Source organism: Myzus persicae, unplaced genomic scaffold (genome assembly GCF_001856785.1).
Source record: "Myzus persicae strain clone G006 unplaced genomic scaffold, MPER_G0061.0, whole genome shotgun sequence".
Classification (NCBI taxonomy): domain Eukaryota; kingdom Metazoa; phylum Arthropoda; class Insecta; order Hemiptera; family Aphididae; genus Myzus; species Myzus persicae.
In genome coordinates this window covers 280,018-299,455 of record NW_019102557.1, presented here as the reverse complement: position 1 = coordinate 299,455, position 19,438 = coordinate 280,018, and the positions used below count along the sequence as shown (strand labels likewise).

General features: G+C 29.9%; 2 protein-coding genes across 2 annotated transcripts in view; both read right to left on the bottom strand.

The window, feature by feature from the left end:
• Positions 1-70: 70 nt before the first annotated feature.
• On the bottom strand, positions 71-9,411 carry LOC111032550 (proteasome-associated protein ECM29 homolog). The gene is made up of 34 exons (XM_022312927.1): positions 9,164-9,411; positions 8,958-9,088; positions 8,774-8,887; positions 8,590-8,708; positions 8,265-8,514; positions 8,056-8,195; positions 7,800-7,986; positions 7,600-7,685; positions 6,954-7,152; positions 6,661-6,890; positions 6,437-6,590; positions 6,081-6,359; positions 5,770-6,025; positions 5,501-5,661; positions 5,338-5,439; positions 5,047-5,268; positions 4,581-4,695; positions 4,322-4,466; positions 4,134-4,239; positions 3,904-4,059; positions 3,656-3,787; positions 3,469-3,579; positions 3,291-3,397; positions 3,002-3,224; positions 2,773-2,932; positions 2,538-2,696; positions 2,355-2,477; positions 2,133-2,293; positions 1,900-2,063; positions 1,641-1,818; positions 1,464-1,569; positions 1,185-1,379; positions 1,019-1,090; positions 71-303 (listed from the first exon to the last, which is right to left on the bottom strand). Exons 1-34 carry the CDS (start codon positions 9,192-9,194, stop codon positions 176-178), a joined length of 5,202 nt encoding a protein of 1,733 aa, XP_022168619.1. The 5' UTR covers positions 9,195-9,411; the 3' UTR covers positions 71-175.
• A 4,814-nt stretch (positions 9,412-14,225) lies between these two features.
• LOC111032558 (rho GTPase-activating protein 7) overlaps positions 14,226-19,438 on the bottom strand; it is a 109,680-nt gene continuing 104,467 nt past the window's right edge. The window contains exons 17-20 of the mRNA XM_022312936.1: positions 19,013-19,431; positions 17,797-17,948; positions 16,752-17,210; positions 14,226-15,371 (exon numbers count right to left, since the gene is read on the bottom strand). Coding sequence (XP_022168628.1) covers positions 15,257-15,371; positions 16,752-17,210; positions 17,797-17,948; positions 19,013-19,431 — 1,145 coding nt within the window. The 3' untranslated portion in view covers positions 14,226-15,256. The remainder of the gene's footprint in view (positions 15,372-16,751; positions 17,211-17,796; positions 17,949-19,012; positions 19,432-19,438) is intronic.

Genomic DNA, 19,438 nt, shown 5'->3' with positions numbered 1-19,438 from the left:
TTATTTTAGACTTGAGTTCAAAAGTCCAATCAGATAAATTTCATGTATTCACAGAAAAGAAAGAACAATCAGTAGCATTAAAATAGTATTATTATGTTAATATGTACGTATAAAAAAAATTCAAAGGTCAATGATGATAAAAATGTTGATTTTTATAATTTATGAATCAGTACCACTATCCCATTGATTCGTTAATTTTCTGTAAGAGAAGTTTAACTTCCGGCGATTCATCTGAGATAAAGTTCATTGAAAACTCGTTGTATAGGCTCATAAATGATTCCAATTCTTCTACAGCTCTCAGATCTAAACAATTAACAATAATTTATTAAATCAAAAAAACTATATGATGTCATCACTTCCTAAATATTGATTAGGTTATTAACATCATCTATTACAATGTTCATCGTACTGATTCCACTAAAAGCACTTATGACTTAAATTTATTACAAAAGAAAATTTTATATTGTATAATATACATACAAGATGATTTACTAAGTACTTTCACTATTGGGAATTACTATGTAACAAAAAGCGAAATATTAAGTAAAGGTATTAAATACTAATCATTTTGTGTATACATATTATACTTAAAAATTATTTGGTACAGTATAATAATAATACCATTATTGTTATAAATATATAAAATCAAACTTGGAACAATAATTTAAATTAACTTTTAAAAATATGTTGGTTATTTATACACACTAAACTGTACATTTATAGAATTTGAAAGACGATAAAAAAATTGTATTGTTAAACTGCAATACAAATAATTCGTTAACACAAAGAATTGTTTTGTAATTTATACAACAAATGTTTACAATGTTTAACTAAAAATAATCTTAGTTTACATTTTTATCAGCTAACATTTTGATTGTAAATAAATAAATTAAATATCTTAATTATTTTCTATTATTTTAAATAAAAATGATGCATTGGACAATATATGACTTAATTATAATATTATATAAGTAGTGATTAATTTAAAATTTATAAAATATACAAAACTATATCTTACCTGTTAAATTTGTTATCACCAATATATATACTTCTAACGATAATTTTCTCAAACTAACATTTTTAGGCACGCCTGAAAGTAAATATTTGAATGGATAAAACAATCAAAATTAATAATTATGATTTATACTAAATTTAATTTATCATTAATTAATGTTTAAGCTTACCAAAAGAAAAGTGTAAATTTCTTTTTACATGGCTAAGTATGTATTTAAGCTGTTGCCTGTGACTAGCATACAGCTGAGCAAAAGCCAATCTTTCTATTACTTTCAAGAGCGTGTTCATAATGGCTAATTGCAATGGTCTAGTATTATTTTTTAAATGATCAGCACATTGAGCAGCAACTGTTTCTCCAAATTCAACTACGTAAAAATGAGTCAATGACTATTTAGTTACTACTTCAATCTATGATAATTATAATATATTTTTTTAGATTTATTTGGTACCTTGAGTTGCCAATGTTTGAGGCCATGCTTTTCCAACCAATGAGAATAAAGATTCTTTTAATTTTAAATGTTGTGCTTGATCATCGACATCTGAATCTTCAGTACTCTATGAATACAAAATGTATATTATAAATCATTATTCTTATCATGGCAGACGACGGTGAAAAAAAATCATACTTTTTGTATTATGTGCATGACTAATTGGTAAGTTTGTGCAAATCGATCAATTTTTAATTTTTCTAATAGCTCGCCAAGAGTTTTTAAAGCCACCATTCTATAGTTGACATTTTCTTTTTTACATTCATTGAAAACCAATTCCACAATTTCTTCATTTTTACGTGTTTCTGCTAAATCACTGAAAATATACCAATAAAAAAAAAAAAAAATGGTTAGTAAAATGTTGTAAATATGGTTAATACTTTTATCCAAATTTTACCTTGAACTTAAGTTTAATTGCAATAAGGCTTCTAGTAAGAATTCTTTACCATCCCACGTTCGGCCAGTCAAACCAGTTTTAATTGTTTCTATAAACTTATTACGGTGTTCTTCATTTAATTGTCGACCAAGTTTATTGGCTGCATCACCAATTGATCTAGCTGCCTACAACATAATATCATAATAATTATGTATAGAATATAAATAGTTAAAATTATTTTTTAATAATCTCACTTGTGCTTTCATTGACCACGATGGTGACTTGATTGCAATACCCAAAAATTCATAAACAGAATCTAAATAACGCAATAGCACACCTTCAGTATTGTGCACGTTGTCTTCCCAAAGTTCTTTCCATATATCATGGCTTGAAGAATTTAAAACTACTCCATTATCTTAAAGTTAAAAAAATTGTGTTAACAAATGATGCTTGAGAATTATGTTCATATAAATTACTTGTTTCTATTTTGTGGATAGCAAAAAATACTATTGGTATAATATTGGCCAAGTATAAATCTGGTTTCTCACATTGACTTATACCTTTTAATGCATAGCCAACAGTTTGTCTGATACTTTCATCTATAAATTATTTGTTAAACACATTTTCATAAGTAATTATTAACTACTTGGCATATTTACCTTCATTTTCAATGTACACATCTTTCAATGATTGAATTAACTTGTTTACAGTAGTTTCTTTTGCCACTGTAGTGATTATAGCTATAGTAGAAGCATAGCTTTTTCTAATTGTAGTGTTGCGATCAGTAATACCTTTCATTAAGGATTTTAAAATTTTTTCTAAAAAAAAAAACATAGGTATAGGCAAATATACAATATTTATGTTTAATATATTATATGCAGTGATGCTCTTTACCTAAAAATTTTGAGTTGACTTGTAGTTGCTTTTGGGTGATCAGCAAACTAATAAAATGTGATGTAGCAACTTTAGTAGGTAGTCCAATATTAGTGGTGAGAAGATCTTGTAAGAGTGGTATTAAATCTTGCAATACTGTCTCATCAATATAAAGTAAGCTCTGAAAGTTAAAATAAAGTAACATAAGATTTTTTATTCAAATTCACCGTTAATATATATTTTTAATTACCTTTGATAATACATCACTTGAACTCAGCGTTCTTGCTGAAGCAGCACGTTGAGAGTCTATAAATTCTTGAGCGTTGGGATTAGCTCCAGATATAACACTTAAAATACTCATAGTAGGTGTTTCTACTTTATCTGCACCTCTCAAAAGTGCTATTATTAATTTTGCCAAGTCTCCTTTTAATTTGTCACCACAGTTGACAATTAACTGAGATATCATATCCATACTAAAATTAAATGTACATCATAATATGCAACAATAATGATACAAATATTTAATAAACTGTATTAACCTCACTGTCCGTATGCTCGACTCAGTATGATACAGACCTCTGTCTAAAATTATTGGCAAGAGTAATCGTAGCAGTATGGTATTAGTGGTGCATTCAGTCACACAAAGCTAAACATTAACATCACATTTGTAGAATAAAATAAGGATTAAACAATATACATGAATTAATTTTTTTATACTTTAGATAATGTTTTAGCAGTAGACGTGGCAGCTGTTCTAGTGCCTTCATGAATATCATCCATCACTCTTATGAGTTGTTTCCATGCTTCAATAGTTAAATCCAAACAATTCTATAAATTGCAAATTGATTAAATGCTATTTATATATATTATTGTAATACAATACAATATAAAACTAATAATTTACTGTGAATATTTTATCTCCTGTATATTGCAAAAATGAAGGTATAGCCTGACAAACAGAAATTCGAACCCGCCAATCAGGACAGGTTATGTTTTTTACTAAATCCACATAAATTTCTTTGTGATACTTGTCTACCTAAAACCAAAATGTTAATGTTTTTATGCTTCAAAAATTGTTGTCAGACAGAAAACATAAGTCATAATAAAACAAATAAATTAATGAAATCCTAAAAAATAAAGTAAAAAACTTACCGTGGCACGTGTATCTAATACAAGATAACTCCAAATAGCACTCATTGAAGTTTGTACAATCGGTGTTGGATCATATTGATATCGATAGAGCCTCGGTATTATAAAAGGCAATTGTTCATTAAGTTGATCATCGATTTCTAACTTCGATTTAGATTCCTGACAAGAAAAATAAAAATATAATATAATTAATAAAAGCATGTTTTTTATTGTAAAAATACTACTACACAAACCTTTTTCTTGTTATAGTTTGCTAATTGTATAAATTTATATAGTAATTTAGGTCTATTTAGATCAATTACTAATGAACATAATTCTTTGTATGTAGACAAAATACCTCTGAAAAATGTAGTTAAATATTTATATAATTTAAAAAATAACTAGCATAAAATTAGAATAAAACTCTTTAAATTCGCCTTACCCAGAACTATCTTTGCCACTATTTCCAATTGCCATATATTCTGATAATTGTTTTATAAGCAATTTTAAAATAGGTTCTTTACGATCATCAGCTTCATATTTGTATACATTTATCAAAGCTTTAGAAGCAATATCTCGGATGTAGTCTAGAAAAAAAAACAACGTATGGCACAACATATTAAAAATATAAAATAAAATCAATAAAAAACTGAAGATAAAATTGTTTATTATGATTTTTTCATAATAATAATCATACATACTATTCTTTTCTGCTAGAAGTGCAACATAAGTAGTTTGAATACGAGCAAGTTTTTGGTTTACTGAAGTTAATGTGTTACATTCCTCCAATACATTAAACATCCAAACACAACATGCCTAAATATAAATACAGTATATTAGAAAGAAAACAGTTATTGTACATAAACAATGTACAAACAATCAATATTTGATTTTATTTAGTCATCTGTGATGCATAATTTTGTAAAAATTTAAAAGTCAAGGAATTATTCTTAAAATATCCTAATTGTTAGACAATACAAAAGAACCTCGATTACTCAAACATCTGCGAGTCAAATTTTCAAAAATTTGAAAGAATATCTGGGCCACTATATTTCAAAATGTACATAGAATTTTTTATAACTAAAATTTATGTTTTCTACCCAGACCTATTTGAGTCATCGAGGTTCCCCTGTATTTAAAAATAATTATTATTTTCATTTTAATTACCTGTTTAGAATTTGGATGGTCTTCGGACTGAACTTTGTCTAATATACTATTTAAAAAGTAATCAGCCAATTTCTCACATTCATCGACAGATAAATCTGATTCATTTTTTTTAAACTCATCTTCATTACATGTCCAAAAGTTTCGAGACATTTTTGATCGAGGTCCAAGGATAGCACAAGATATACTATCACCAATTGATAAATGGATCTCTATATCTTTTGTCTGTAATTTAAATAAATGAAAAAAATAATAATTAAAATAGTTACTAATACATAAATGATAAATACATACATATTTAGTGTTCTCTAAATATTCTTTAATAATATCTTTACTTCTTGATGAGGTTTCTCCAACACAAATCAACCCTGTGCATTTTATTGCTTTGTTTCTGATCTGAAATGCATAAAATGTACAAAATCGTTTGATTCTGAAGTCATGTTATATTAAATTTTACCTTTGAAAGTGTTGCGCTATTAAACGAAATACTTAATAGTTTTTTTACTAGAGTTGATTTTTTAGACTCTTCAATGGGTAATGGATTTAGCCTTCCAATTGCACCTAACACATCACAAGTAGCCCCAACTATTAAAGGACTCGTGTCATCAAGTAATGTTACTAATAAAAGATAAATGATAATATTATTATGTATTAAAATTATGTAACTAATTATTATATTCTAATATATAGGAACTATAAAATTAAAATATTAAAAATATTATTCACCAAGTGAAGTAAATGTATCCTCTCCAACTAATGATGGACAGCCTGTATTGTTATAATATTGATACTCTTGAAGTGATGATAGAGCATACAAGGAAGCATATAAATCCAATGATTTACTACGGTTTTTATCCATTAACGATGATATTAATTCTTTAATGTGCTTTTCAGAAATTGATTCGTCCAGAACTGATAAAATTATGCCATAAAGTATTCCACTTATTCGTCGCATATCTTCGTTACTTGATACAAATAATTTCTAAAATTTTTTTATCAATTAGTATTTAGTTTAGTTAAAGAAAATCAATATTTACTTGAATTATATTTAAATCCTTGGTATATTGATTTTTCAATTCATTTGGTAATGCTGCAACACATGCTAATAAATTATTGAGGGGTATTATACTGGGTTTGATTTGTAACAATTGCATCATGAGTTTAAAATATTGATCTATAATGTTTGCATCAGACTGATAAACTTTGGACAAATATTTACAAATATCTGGTGTATGTTCTGATGGATGATATAAAGTGTTGTATGTAACCGGTAGACCAGCACTAAATATCAAGCAATGGTTGAGATATTCAGCTATCTAAATATAAAAGTTTAATGAATCATATAATATTTACTTATTTATTCATAATCATTATCTATAACTTGAAAACCAACATCTAATAGAACAGACGAGTCAAACTGTTGATTACTGTCAACAACAGTCATCACCATATCTGGGAATCGAGGCAATAACAATGCCTTTTCATTTTTACCAACAAGATTACCAGCTTCATCCACACTGTATAAAATTTTCTTCAAATCTGAATCACTTAAATATGTAAGTATTGTTTATTAAAATCATTCATTAAATTTTTTTTTAAATTATAGTATTGTTGTACCCAATAGAAGATGAATGAGACAGAATCAACAATAATCTTGACTTAGCATCATCGGCAGGAAATAGATAAGATAAATAATGCGTCGTAACTTGCTTTAGAAGGCCATCAGACATTTTACAATAATGTGCGATCATGTTTAAAATGTCAGTAAGTTTACTGGAGTCATTATATGCACTGCACATAGAGATTAGACTTGATCGAATCGATCCTTTTAAATCTGGGGAAGTTTCCTGAACAAATAATAACAATTAATATTAAAAATTATTTATTTATTTTAAAAATAACCTGTATACTTTTATCAAGGCATCAAAAAATGAACTCAGCAGAACTAAGTCTTCTTTTACTGATGTAGGTACTTTAGCAATCAGTAAGCCAATTAAAGTGAATGTCATCTGCTTTGCATTTAAATCAAGTTCTGGTGATTTTAGTAATTTTAATAGACCAGAATTTAATAAAATTGGAGTAGCTTGAAGCAGAATTTTAGCCGGTTTTCTATAAAATCAGAAATATAGTATCAATACATAGGTACAGGTTTTAAAAACTATTTCAAGTAGTAATAACCACTATCGAATAAGTTATCACCAAAATATTTGATAGTTGGGCACATTCAAGCTATTTGATAGTATTTCAAATAGTCTAAATTATTTGACTATAACGCCGTGTCCTACGTGAACGCGGGCGACGCGGCGAATTCTATTATGACCATGCTGTTCGTCGCGCGAGCGAGCGAGCGACGAAATACAAGCTGTTTTGTTTTTCGCCGCGTCGCCCGCGTTCACGTAGGACATAGCGTTATAACAGATCATATTTGGTTTAATTGATTATTAATATTTTGTTTAAAAATAACTATTTGGTCATGTATTGTAATTTTTGATGGTGCCAATCACTAACACCAAGTTTATCATATATCATGTACAATTATTTGGCAAGTAAACTTACTGTTGTATGATGATTTGTGTAAATTGCAATGCCAAGTTTTTGAGCCTTTGATTAGTATTTTCGCCATTCCAACAGTCAAAAATAATCTAAAATAAATAGGTATTTATAATATAATTATTAAAAAATCATTGTTATTAATGTGATCACTTCTTAACCTAAGTGGTCAATTAATAACACGTATTAAATTGAATAGTACAAACCTGCAAGCATTGCGGCCAAATTACCGATTCTTCACCTTTGCTTAAACATAAACATGGCAATATCTTTAACCTTATTCTTACACAAGCTGGTTCTTTTTTATTTGCAGCTTTTTGTTTGTTTAAGCTAGTGCCAATAAATAATTCATATAATGGCATCATAGTAGATGATTTGGACCAGTCAATCTCACTAATTATACATACAAATTAAAAATTGAAGAAAAAAACAATGGTAAATGATCACTTAATTTAAACTAACCAAGTAATTTTTCTTAATTCATTTCCACCAGAATTAGCTACCAAATACCGTGTATCAGCAGCCCCGACAACTGAATGAGTTAATACTGACTGTGATTCAAAAATGTTTGCTGATATCAAACCCAAAATACCTAGTTTAACCTATACTCGATATAAATTTTTCAAATATTAAAAATTAAATAAAAAATTAGAGAATATTAAGTATATTACTTGTTCGTGATAATCAGCGTCCATAAATATTAAAGGTATGTTAAGCCGTAGCCTTTTTAAAGATTGAGTATTCAATCCAGGTACAGAAACTTCATCTGATCCACTCCATTTATAAGGCAACAATAGTACATCTAACATTAACTGTAATAATACAGTTTTCAATGTTGGATATTGTTGAATGACTATAATATCTTTACTTGCTACTTTAACATTTGATTTATTAAGAGCTCCAATTATAAGTAATAAAATGCTAGAAAATTAAAATTAAAAATTACATTACACCTAAATTTACATATTATCAAATTATGTTTTAAATTTGTACTACCTTTCTTGGTGAGCAATCGACTTATTAGCTATAGAATTAATAAGAGAAGGGATAAGTTCAACTTTTTTATCATTATCTATACGGCCAAAGCTAGTCTTAACAAACACCACAGTAAAATTCTAAAAAAAAAACCATATAAATTATACAATTCAAAGTATTATATATGCAATATTAAAATACTTGCCAAAACAAAATTGTTTGTAGACGTAGACAAAAGCGTAGCTAATTGATCAACAGGAAGTAATATACTCGGACTTTGTTTTATCACTCTTGTGATGTGAGTTAATAACTCAACAACCTAGAATTATGATAAATATTATAATAATGGCAATGAAACTCATACCTAATACAATTTGTCTAATATGTACTTTGTTTCTGACAGATTCATGAGGAGAAGATAACTTTTGTAATACAGGTACTAAAAAGTTATTAATGCAAGCCGAGAGCTGAGCATCTGTATCGGCCGAACCGAGACGGAAGAACACCCTCTCCAAAAGCACTGTAAATACATAACAATTAAAATACTTGATTATTAAAAACCAGGTGGAAATGTATGAATTAAATAGGTACTAACCCAGATCGTCATTCATGTTTGTCTCAGACATGATGATATTGACTCGAAAATAATATGTACAAGTACAACAGGTAATAACTAATGATCGATTACATAAAGATATTGAATTAATAAATTATAATACATATACAGAACAACTAATTTTATATAAAATACAATATAATATGAAGCCAACAGATAGACCGTAAATGCTTCAACAAACTGTACTCGGTACTCGGTAGTTGAGTTTGTTCTATCTATTTAATAATATTATTATTATTATTAGAATTAATAATCATATTTAATTTTCAAATTTTCATTATCATTGTTTATAAATGTGAAAATGGTAACGAGTTCAACAAAAAAGTATAATTCAAAGAAGAAGAACGTTTCTAACATCCTGATTAACTGAATTGCGCGGCAAATTTAAAATGCCCAGTGGCTAACATAATCTTATCTGATAAGGTGCTTTGACAGAAAAACAGTGAAATATTATTATGATATGTTTAATATATTAATTAAGTTTATTATGATTATTATTATGTACAATTAATGTTAAGGATAGACTTAAAAGTTTTAGAGTTATAGAGTTAATATTAAGTATTAACTTTATAAAAACAGATAAATCGTGTTTATTTGCAAATAAACATCTATTTTATTTGTATGAATACCATGATATGATTATTTTATAAATATTTTATATAGGTTTATTACCTAATGAAAATGTAACAGAATATTTTGTATTTATATTAAAAAACGTGGCAATAAAAATGTGCACGGACTTTCTATTCAACTGTCAAAAAATGAATCCAGATTTTTGGTACAAAACCACTCAACTTTTAAGTCAATATAGTTACCACTTACCAGTTGTAAGTACTATATATTGTCACCACACCCTCGCACGACACGAGGACACACGAGTACACGACGTACTTACCCGTGGGCCGTGAATCTGAAGTAATGTGTTTACCACAGTCCATAGACCTATTAACTATAGTCTATAACTTCAGTATGTTCATGGTATTAACATAAGGACAAATTCAGAATTCCCCAAGTATATTAATATTATGTTATGTACATTAATGTTACTTACTGTTGTTAACTTGTAACTTTATAAGTCGATACCGTCATACCGTAGAATGGTGTAAATAGGTTCGTTTTTATAAAACAAAATTCTTCTAGAAAAAAAAAATTATTATTTGTTTTGGAGAATGAAATTAAAAATGTGTGTTGTTATTCAAAAAAGGAAAATTGTTTAAAATAATTACAATTATAAAGATTAAAGATTACAATTTTTTTCAAAAATGTTAATGAATTTATATTATGTGAACAAATATATTTTGTAATACCTATTGGCTATTATGTTAATATTTTGACTACACGAGTGTTTACTTTTATAATAATTACCATCAAGTATTCACCTTATAGTTTATATACACATGAAAACATTGAACAAAAAGGTAAGACGTTAAACAAACATTTATTTAGTAATAATAATAAGTTCCAATATGTTTTGTTTATTTTATTTTTAAGTTTTTGATAAGTGTATCACTTTCATGAAATGTTGTACTCGAAACCATAATGGTTAATTTGTAAATTTTCCTTTTCTTCAATCGCCCGTCCACTTTGAAATCGTTGTGGTGAGTATAGCCAGTATAGGCTCTTTTTCACAAAGTCCGATAAAGAAAACAATCATAGTACCAAAAAAAAGTAGAAAAAGATTTACTGGCCTGCTATAAAATATTAGGTAATGTGATTAAATAATTCACCGGAAGCCTGAAGGACTTACAACTTTTTTGTGCGTCTGGAAATTGGATCTGTTTGATGGGCCTCCGCTGAAATTTATTGAAATAACATTTTGAAAAAAAAATACAAAGTATAAGTATAATGGCTATAATAATAGGTAAAAAATCGTCGTTCTCAACATTTATACCAGAAGTATAGTACTCGAGCTTCCGTTTTCCATGCCTAAAATTATGTATACTGCAAATGCGTGACTGCAGACTATAGTGCATATTATAATATTATATTTATAGTTAAGTAACCACGTACACTGCAGTTGAATCAACACATTTGTCAAAATGTTTATTATACACAATATTATAGTATCTGAAATTGAAAAATTTAAGTCGTTAAATGATTGTTGTTGTTGATAATATTATATTATTATGTTATTTGTTGTTTAGTTAGGTCATCTATTTATATTGTAGGGCGTCCTGTACACAACTATGCACGAGTGTCTCACGAGGATCTCGGAACACCTCAATATGTCTCTCCGTTGATTTTGAAAATTTCAATAATGACCGTCTGTGAGAAACTAAACGAAATTCTGTTCAAATCGTAAATTGCTTATAATTAGGGCTCGGATTTTAAAGCATAATAAATAACAAAAAAAGCACAAAATTGTTTTAAAAAAGCAAAAAATGAAGTATATTTATTTTTTAAAAAAGCAAAAAAAAGCATGACTAAAAATTAACATGAATTAGTTATAATTTTATAAAACTGAATAAAAAAAATTGAAAAATCAATTTAAATTAAAAAAAAAGAATTTACTACCATGTATTTGGCAAGATTTTCAAAAGTGAAACTGACTCTATTGTCTGACATGATGTTTTTATGCATAGAAAACGATCGCTCTACATCCACTGAAGTGATCGGCGCATACTTCATGCAAGAGGTTTCGTTTAAATCAAACCCATGATAATTAATTTCGTCTGATGAAACGCCACACAGTATAAAGTGCTAATGTCCAGTAATTGTTTCCAGCCTTTGTTTTTCAAAGAACACGATTTAGCTTATCAGAAATAGCAGTTGCAATATCTCCATGAGCTTCCACAGTTAGAATAACTGAAAAAAGCAATAAAAGCCAAAATAAATTCGTTTATTTAGAATCAGATTGTCGTGAAACGAATTTATGTATAAAAATTAGATTTCTATCTTAAATATATAAAAAGAAGCATTTCCTTTAAAATCCGATCCCTAATTATAATAATTATGTTTTGAAGTTTCGTTGCTACGAGCGATGTCCAGTTTTGTGGTAGGAATCAAAAAGCGTACCTATACCTATAATATTATTATCATGAATAACATTACATTATTCTTTCGGTATTTCGTAGCGATGGATGCTGAATAATATCACATTTATGGGTAGGTTAGGTTAGGCTATTTAGATAGGCAGGTACTTGAGTACATTTATCGTTTTCAAGAGTTGTATACATAGCACCCTTGTCCCTCGCATGGTTGTCCAAATTTGTTTAGGTAGATATATTGAATAGGTAGTTAGTACTTAGTAAAAAAAAACTCACAACGCATAAAAAAAAGATTTAAATCGAGTAGGCATCAGGTCATAAAAATGTAAAATTAAAAATAATGACAATCCAAAAATTGTGGAATGAACTCGCTGCGGTGCTAACGATTATTGTATATACGAGTATACCTATGTACCATTGTACCAACAATAATACCTCTATTATTATGGTTGTCTAAGAATAACCATTGAACTAAACTATTTGAATTTAAGAATATTATTTTGTATAGTGTGAAGGGTTTATTTGTATAAATCAATTATGAATAGATAGAATATTAGAATGTGTGTTACGAATTAATGTAAAAAGTACAGTTTTTTTTTCTTTGAGAACTATTCCATTCCGTGTTTAGTTTACATTTTTAGATATTTGATTCATATAAGTACCCATAACTGAAAATCCGGTAGTTATATTTGTTTTTGTATGAAATTAGGGTTTTCACTAGAAAAAAAACATCGATTCCCAAACATTGCGTCGGTCTGGGTAGTATGTTCATTTTGTTTATACACCTACGTCTTATTTCATTTTTTTAAATATGCGTTTTATACTATTATATAGTATTATAAGATAAAAAGTATATTTTAGTAGTGGTATTTGATTCAAGATTCGGAAAAAACTTGTACTCGGATAGAGTCCATTTTCCACCTGCAGATCGGCGCAATTGCGTATTTAGGGTTTTGCTGCAGCATCCACATTTTTTTTAATGCCCTCTTTCACAAACCAGTTTTTTCAGTGCCAATTTTTTTCTCTTATAAAAACTTACAACACATGTGATATGGAATTATGGTTATAGCACAGATTATATTAAACTTAATATAATCTGTGGCAATAGTATCATGTAGTACAAAAATCTATAGAGTGCTCAGTACCATTAGTGATAACAAAATATAATCAAAACAAATTTCAAAACATACATTTTTTTCTTATCTCTTTTTGAAATTGTGAACGTATTAAAAGTTAATACCTCTTAAGAAAAACATCGACAAGAGCCGCATAAATGCATAATGTTACTTATATGTCCACATATAATGTATTAAATCATGGTTAAACTCAATGTAGGTAAATATTTTTTAGATAAAGTCCAAATCGTCCAATGATAATTATTTATAATTTAATAAAATGTAATGTATCTAGAATTTTTTTTTGTTTGAGTTACACCAAACAATCAAAATCGATTTTGTCTAAGACTGACTGGCCTTGTGTGAACATTTCTGGGTTTCCTTAATTTGTTGTTTTTCCTCTTCGCTTTTGAAAACTACTGAGAATTTGAAAATCCAAGCATTACTTCACCTATTTATCGTGTATACACACAACAAAAATAAGTGGATTGTAGATATAACACATGGGTATGACAGCATGTTTTATTTTATAATATCTCTAAATCATAATTTAACACAAGAAAAAAATATATATTATAAGGTAACTATATTCTAACACTGAACAATAATAATAATATATTATACACGATAGTACGTCTTACATGACGAAAAGTAAATATATATTATAATATAATTAGTTTAAAAACGCATAATAATAATTTATATTTCAAAACATAAAATGCGCGACTTTTCTTTCGCAAAAATAATGTAAGAGGCACTTACATAATACAGTATACTTATTATTATAGCTATTAACAAACACAATGCACAGTAATAATAATAATAATAATAATAATAATAATAATAATAATAATAATTATAAAAAAGAAATAAAATGGTAAAATGTACATTTAAACGCTTAAAAATTAAGTAAAATGTCTGTTATAATATAATGTGATGTGTTTCTTTTTCTCTCGGTATAAATCAACAATAATAATATATTATTATGGTCCCGTTATCGACATTTGAATTAAATTTTAACCATGAAGAATATAGATATCAGCTCTGTTCTTCATGATTTCAACATTTTTATAACGGTGTTTGTCGTCCGTGATATCGCTTTTGGATTATACCTATACGGCTATATTGCAGAGTGTAATAGATAGTAATAATAAGACAAATCGCTTAGAATATCGAATATGGTATGAATATCGATTATTGCATAATATAATAATATTGTCGTTGTACAATATAAATCATAACATCATAGGAACTTTTTTAATTGGTACGCGAATTAATTTTTAAAAATACAATCGAAAACTATACCCTGTTTTGATTGCACCGGTTTGCTGCAAATGTATAGCGAGACCGCAAACAGTTTCACGTGAACGATAAAATAATAATAATATGATATACAATATGTACGTATTATAACGATAATAACGTATCACTGCGTCAATGTTTTTATTCGTAAGCAAAAATAATTCGCAATAATCACCTTTACGAATTCATATAAAAAAAACCGATACGAGTTTTGTGTTTTCTAGGAGGTCGGAAGAGGGGAGGTGCACGTGGATACGTACCCTGATCAGTCTACTGTTTTGTAACAACGCGGTCTGGTTTGTATTATAATAATATTGTGTACAGTTAAGCTTAAGAACATTCAAAATTAAATAATGATAATAATAAAAAAAAAATTTTACAATAATGTACAATGATACAAATATATAATATTTGAAAGCGTGCGAAACGCGACTCGTCGTACGATCGTATAACACTTAATTATATACAATATTGAATAATTATATTACATAGGTACCTCTATTAATAATTAATATAATTATTATTAACGGTATTATTTATTATGTATTGTTTGGACTCAGACGCGGAAATCGTTTACTGAAGGACGAGCAATAACAACGACAGTAATAATAACAACAAGAACAACAACAATATTAAAAAAACAAAACCAATAATAAACGGCTCCAGAGTCATACTTTGCTCTCGGGGCCGTCAGCAGAGTGTTCGAAAGATTTTCGAATCGCAGACAAATATTTTGAAGTGATGTGTCCGTATATCTTGTTGTACCACTCGCACGTCCTGCCCCTGAAAAATGCGAACAGCCTCGTTATATCATCATAATACTATTTTATTTATGTATGTTTCACGTAAATATACATTGGATCAGTAAACCCAAATTATTATTTGATAAACTGTAATATTGTATTATAGAACGCGATATACTAGTATACATTTTTTTATCATTATCAAATCAGCAAGAATTAATAATTGTTGTGCGTATATAGAAATTATTTTTGGAGTGGGCCGGTTAAAAAGAAATAACCTCTGCCTAACACTAATAAAACAAAATTATTGATTTTAATTAAATAATATTTACGTTATTTTTGTGTAATCATTTTTTTTTTTTTAGGAAAAAACAACACAATATGGTGAGAACAACTAAAATAATTTAAAATTGAAATATTGTGTGATACATACTTTAAATCAGTATGAGAAATATTTTATCTATTTATTTAAAAATATTTATAGATAATATTATAATATTATGTTAAAAACATAAAAATATATAATACTGCGTTGTAGGACATTTGAATATTTTAATACTGACATCAATACTGTTTCATGTATAATGAATAAAATATGCAAATACTTTTGCTTGCTATATGGGTAGAACAATGTCTGATAAGGAAAAAATTTAAAACCGTTGGTTCTAGAGTCTATGAAACGTTTCGTAGTTCACTGATAAAAAATAATAGACATACACAACACAGTTTTTTTTACTTATCATACACTGACAATTCACCAGAATATATTCCGTAATTTCAATATTTGCCTGAATTTTTTTCCTTAAGACACACTATCGACTTAAAGTTTGAGTCTCAAAAAGTATTTTCTAAAATTGAATTATTACAAAAATATAACTTGGATTCGATGTAGACTATATTTTATATGGAGTGTCACTTTATTATTCTATCACGCATCTATATATTTCAAGGTTAGAGTTTGAAATTTTTTTTTTAACACAGTTAAGGAAAGCAGCTGTCGATCGTTGGAATTTAAATGTGTAGTCGAAAATAGATTTATTCGATAGGTTTGACGTGACAGAATCGGTCGCCGTCTGCACAGGTTATTCTTATTTGAGATAGAGTTAGACGAACTGCACTTATCGCAATTTTGAAATGTATACAAATCGACCGCAATGAATTAAAATGATGTTTCTATTTCTCTCTAGAACTCAAATTAGGTAGGTATTTAAAATGTAATACTGTAAGAACTGTTTGGTTACAATAAGCCTCATACCTAACAAATTTGAGTTTATTCTCAGATTCCTTAAATCGAATTTATCGACTTCGAAGGACAATCCTACAATCTGCCGGTATCTCTAGATTATAGCTTCTACTAGAACAAGTCACTTATAAGAATATCCAGAATCGTAAAAACGGTTAAATCAAAGAGTACACTCACTTGGTGTCGACCCGAGACAAATGCAGTACTCTGGACCGGCCCGAACCGCACGGTTCGATCAGGTACCTGGAGGCGAGCACGATGCCACGGACCACGCCGGACACCGGTTGCTTGGCGTCCGGGTGTTCGACGGACGTCTCGACGACCGCGCAACCGCCCCGGTTGAGATCGGTCCGCCACGACCTGGCCACGCAATAGTCCTTGGCCGGATGTGGGGCCATCGCCGCGACCGTGTACTGGTACAGGTCGGCTCGCGCGTCCATCTTGGCCACCACCCTGGCTGACACCAGGTCCGCGTCCCACACGTGCCGCTCCCACAGGATCCGGGCGAGCACCTCGGTGGGTGGCGCCTCCACTTCCGTGCACACCCGCCACAGCCGCAACGGGTGTCCGTCGCCGACCTTCTTGTACGATATGTCGACGTTCTCAAAACTGCCCACGGCCATCCATCCCTTGTTCCTGAAAACACACATATCGCGTATATTATATATGTGATTGAGCCGAAGTTGTTAATTTTCAGATTTACATAATATTATGTTATTATCTGTGAGAGTGATTATAATATCTAACATATATTTATTCATCTATATAGCGCATTAAAAAAATCCAGTGTATGTGACGTTTTTGTGTGTCCGCGTAATTGATCCACAGCAAATCTATCACACTCATGGTCCTAATGTTTAGGGTACAATATAGAGGTAATTCCTTATGCCCGAGGACGACATGCATGCATGGTGCATCTCGAGACCAATTTGTAAAATTTTGCATTTTAGAGGAAGTCTCACACGGGTCTCAATAGGTTGGCTCATTGGATTGCGCAGAAAACGTTATAAAAAAAGTCTGCGATGGAAAATGTGAAAAAGTCGTATAATATAAGTATGTACTTTATGACTATTTACTATGACTGAATTTACCTATCTATCTTTATAGTCTCTAGAAATGTTTTTTTTCTTTTATTAACTATAGTTTTTGGTGATTACAATGTACAATTGAATATTAAACATATAATATACATTTACAAATACAACTTAGACTTCTTGCTTACTTGTCTTTAGCTTCTTTAAGCAACGCTGACGTACACACGTTCAGGTATCCTCTCCAGTCGTGACCCATTTCCGCACCGAGTTCTTCCAGGCTTATTGGTATGCTCTCGTCCATATAGCTGAAGTGACACTGACTCATGACGTCCTCTGACATCTGATTGGGGAACGAAAACCACAGATTTAATAAACAGTTATTAACTGAGCTCTAAATGTATGTGTGTAAGTGCGTGTGTGGGACATCGCCAGAACGAAACGTGTCGGTTACAGATGGATTGATTTTGTATCTAACTATAATACGTATAATTTATAATAAGAACGCTATATTTATTCTTATAGGTTTATAGGTTCGTGTTTGTCAATCACCGTACGAAAATGTACCTACGATCAACAATAGGCCAATAATCAATTTAGCAAGCACCGAATAATTATTACTAGGTTTATGATAGAATAGATTTTGAAGATGCGATATAATATAACATATACACATAGGTGAGATGAGATTTTGTCTAAATTCGGTTACTATATGGTTAGTTTAGGTTTGGTATTTGTGACGAGTCCTCGATCTCCTATAATAAGCCTAAGAAAGAAATCTCGTCATGTCCGTTGCATGCGTATTACTCATAAGTATTGTTGGTCGGTAAAATTGTATAATATAAATGCAGTGGCCGTCGCTGGGTAAAAAACTAGAGGGAGCAAAATAATTTGTTTATCAAAACCGAAACCATAACCTCATTGTTTGTTTTTACTCATTTTATGGTTTATGGTAGGTAATCCAGGTACATAGTTAAATAATATCAATAAATTAATTATAGCATGTGCCTACATAAGAGTTCATTAAAAATAGGTGCCATAACTTATTGGGAAAAAATAATGAGATGATGATTCTATAATCGTAGTTCAAGAAATAATATTACTGTGCTATTTTCGTAACTCATATAGCATGTGCCATAACATTCATAATACATCGATATAGGTATTAGCGACAAGTGAAACGTGAAATGAATATAATTTGAGGAAAAAAAATATTTTTATCTTATAAATCTACGTTGAATGTATTTGTTGCTCACTCTTTTTTTATTTAAGAATTCTACAGTTGGGCAGTTGGCATAATATTATCTTTGGAGGGGACAAACATTTCAGGGGGGCAAGTGCCCCCCTCGTTGCACACGACAATAAATTACGCCTTTGGGTGCATGAAGTATAATATATTATACGTACTGCGAACAGTTGACGGTAATGCTTGATGAGGAACAGCAAGCAGTCGTGCGCCGCCTTGTTCTGTCCCAGCTGCTTGGAATCGGGTAGACCGACCGCGGAAGCTGCCGACGACTGATGGTGGTTCCGGCGGGGGGACACAGATGACGAACGGTTGTGGGACGTGACCGGGCTAGACGGCGTTGACCCGCCGACGGAGCCGCCGTGTGGGTGCGACGACGACCAGCCGCCGGCGTTCCCGAGATGGAACAGCGACGGGGCCAAACACACGGCCAGGTTGCTGGCGGACATCTGGTTTACGTTGCTCCTGGACGACACCCGGCACAGGAAGTCGAGCAGTGCGAACAGGGCTTCGCGATGTTCGTCGGGCAACAGCAGCACCGTGTAATGGACAGCTTCTTTTTGCAAGTACACAGGAACGTCTGTTTA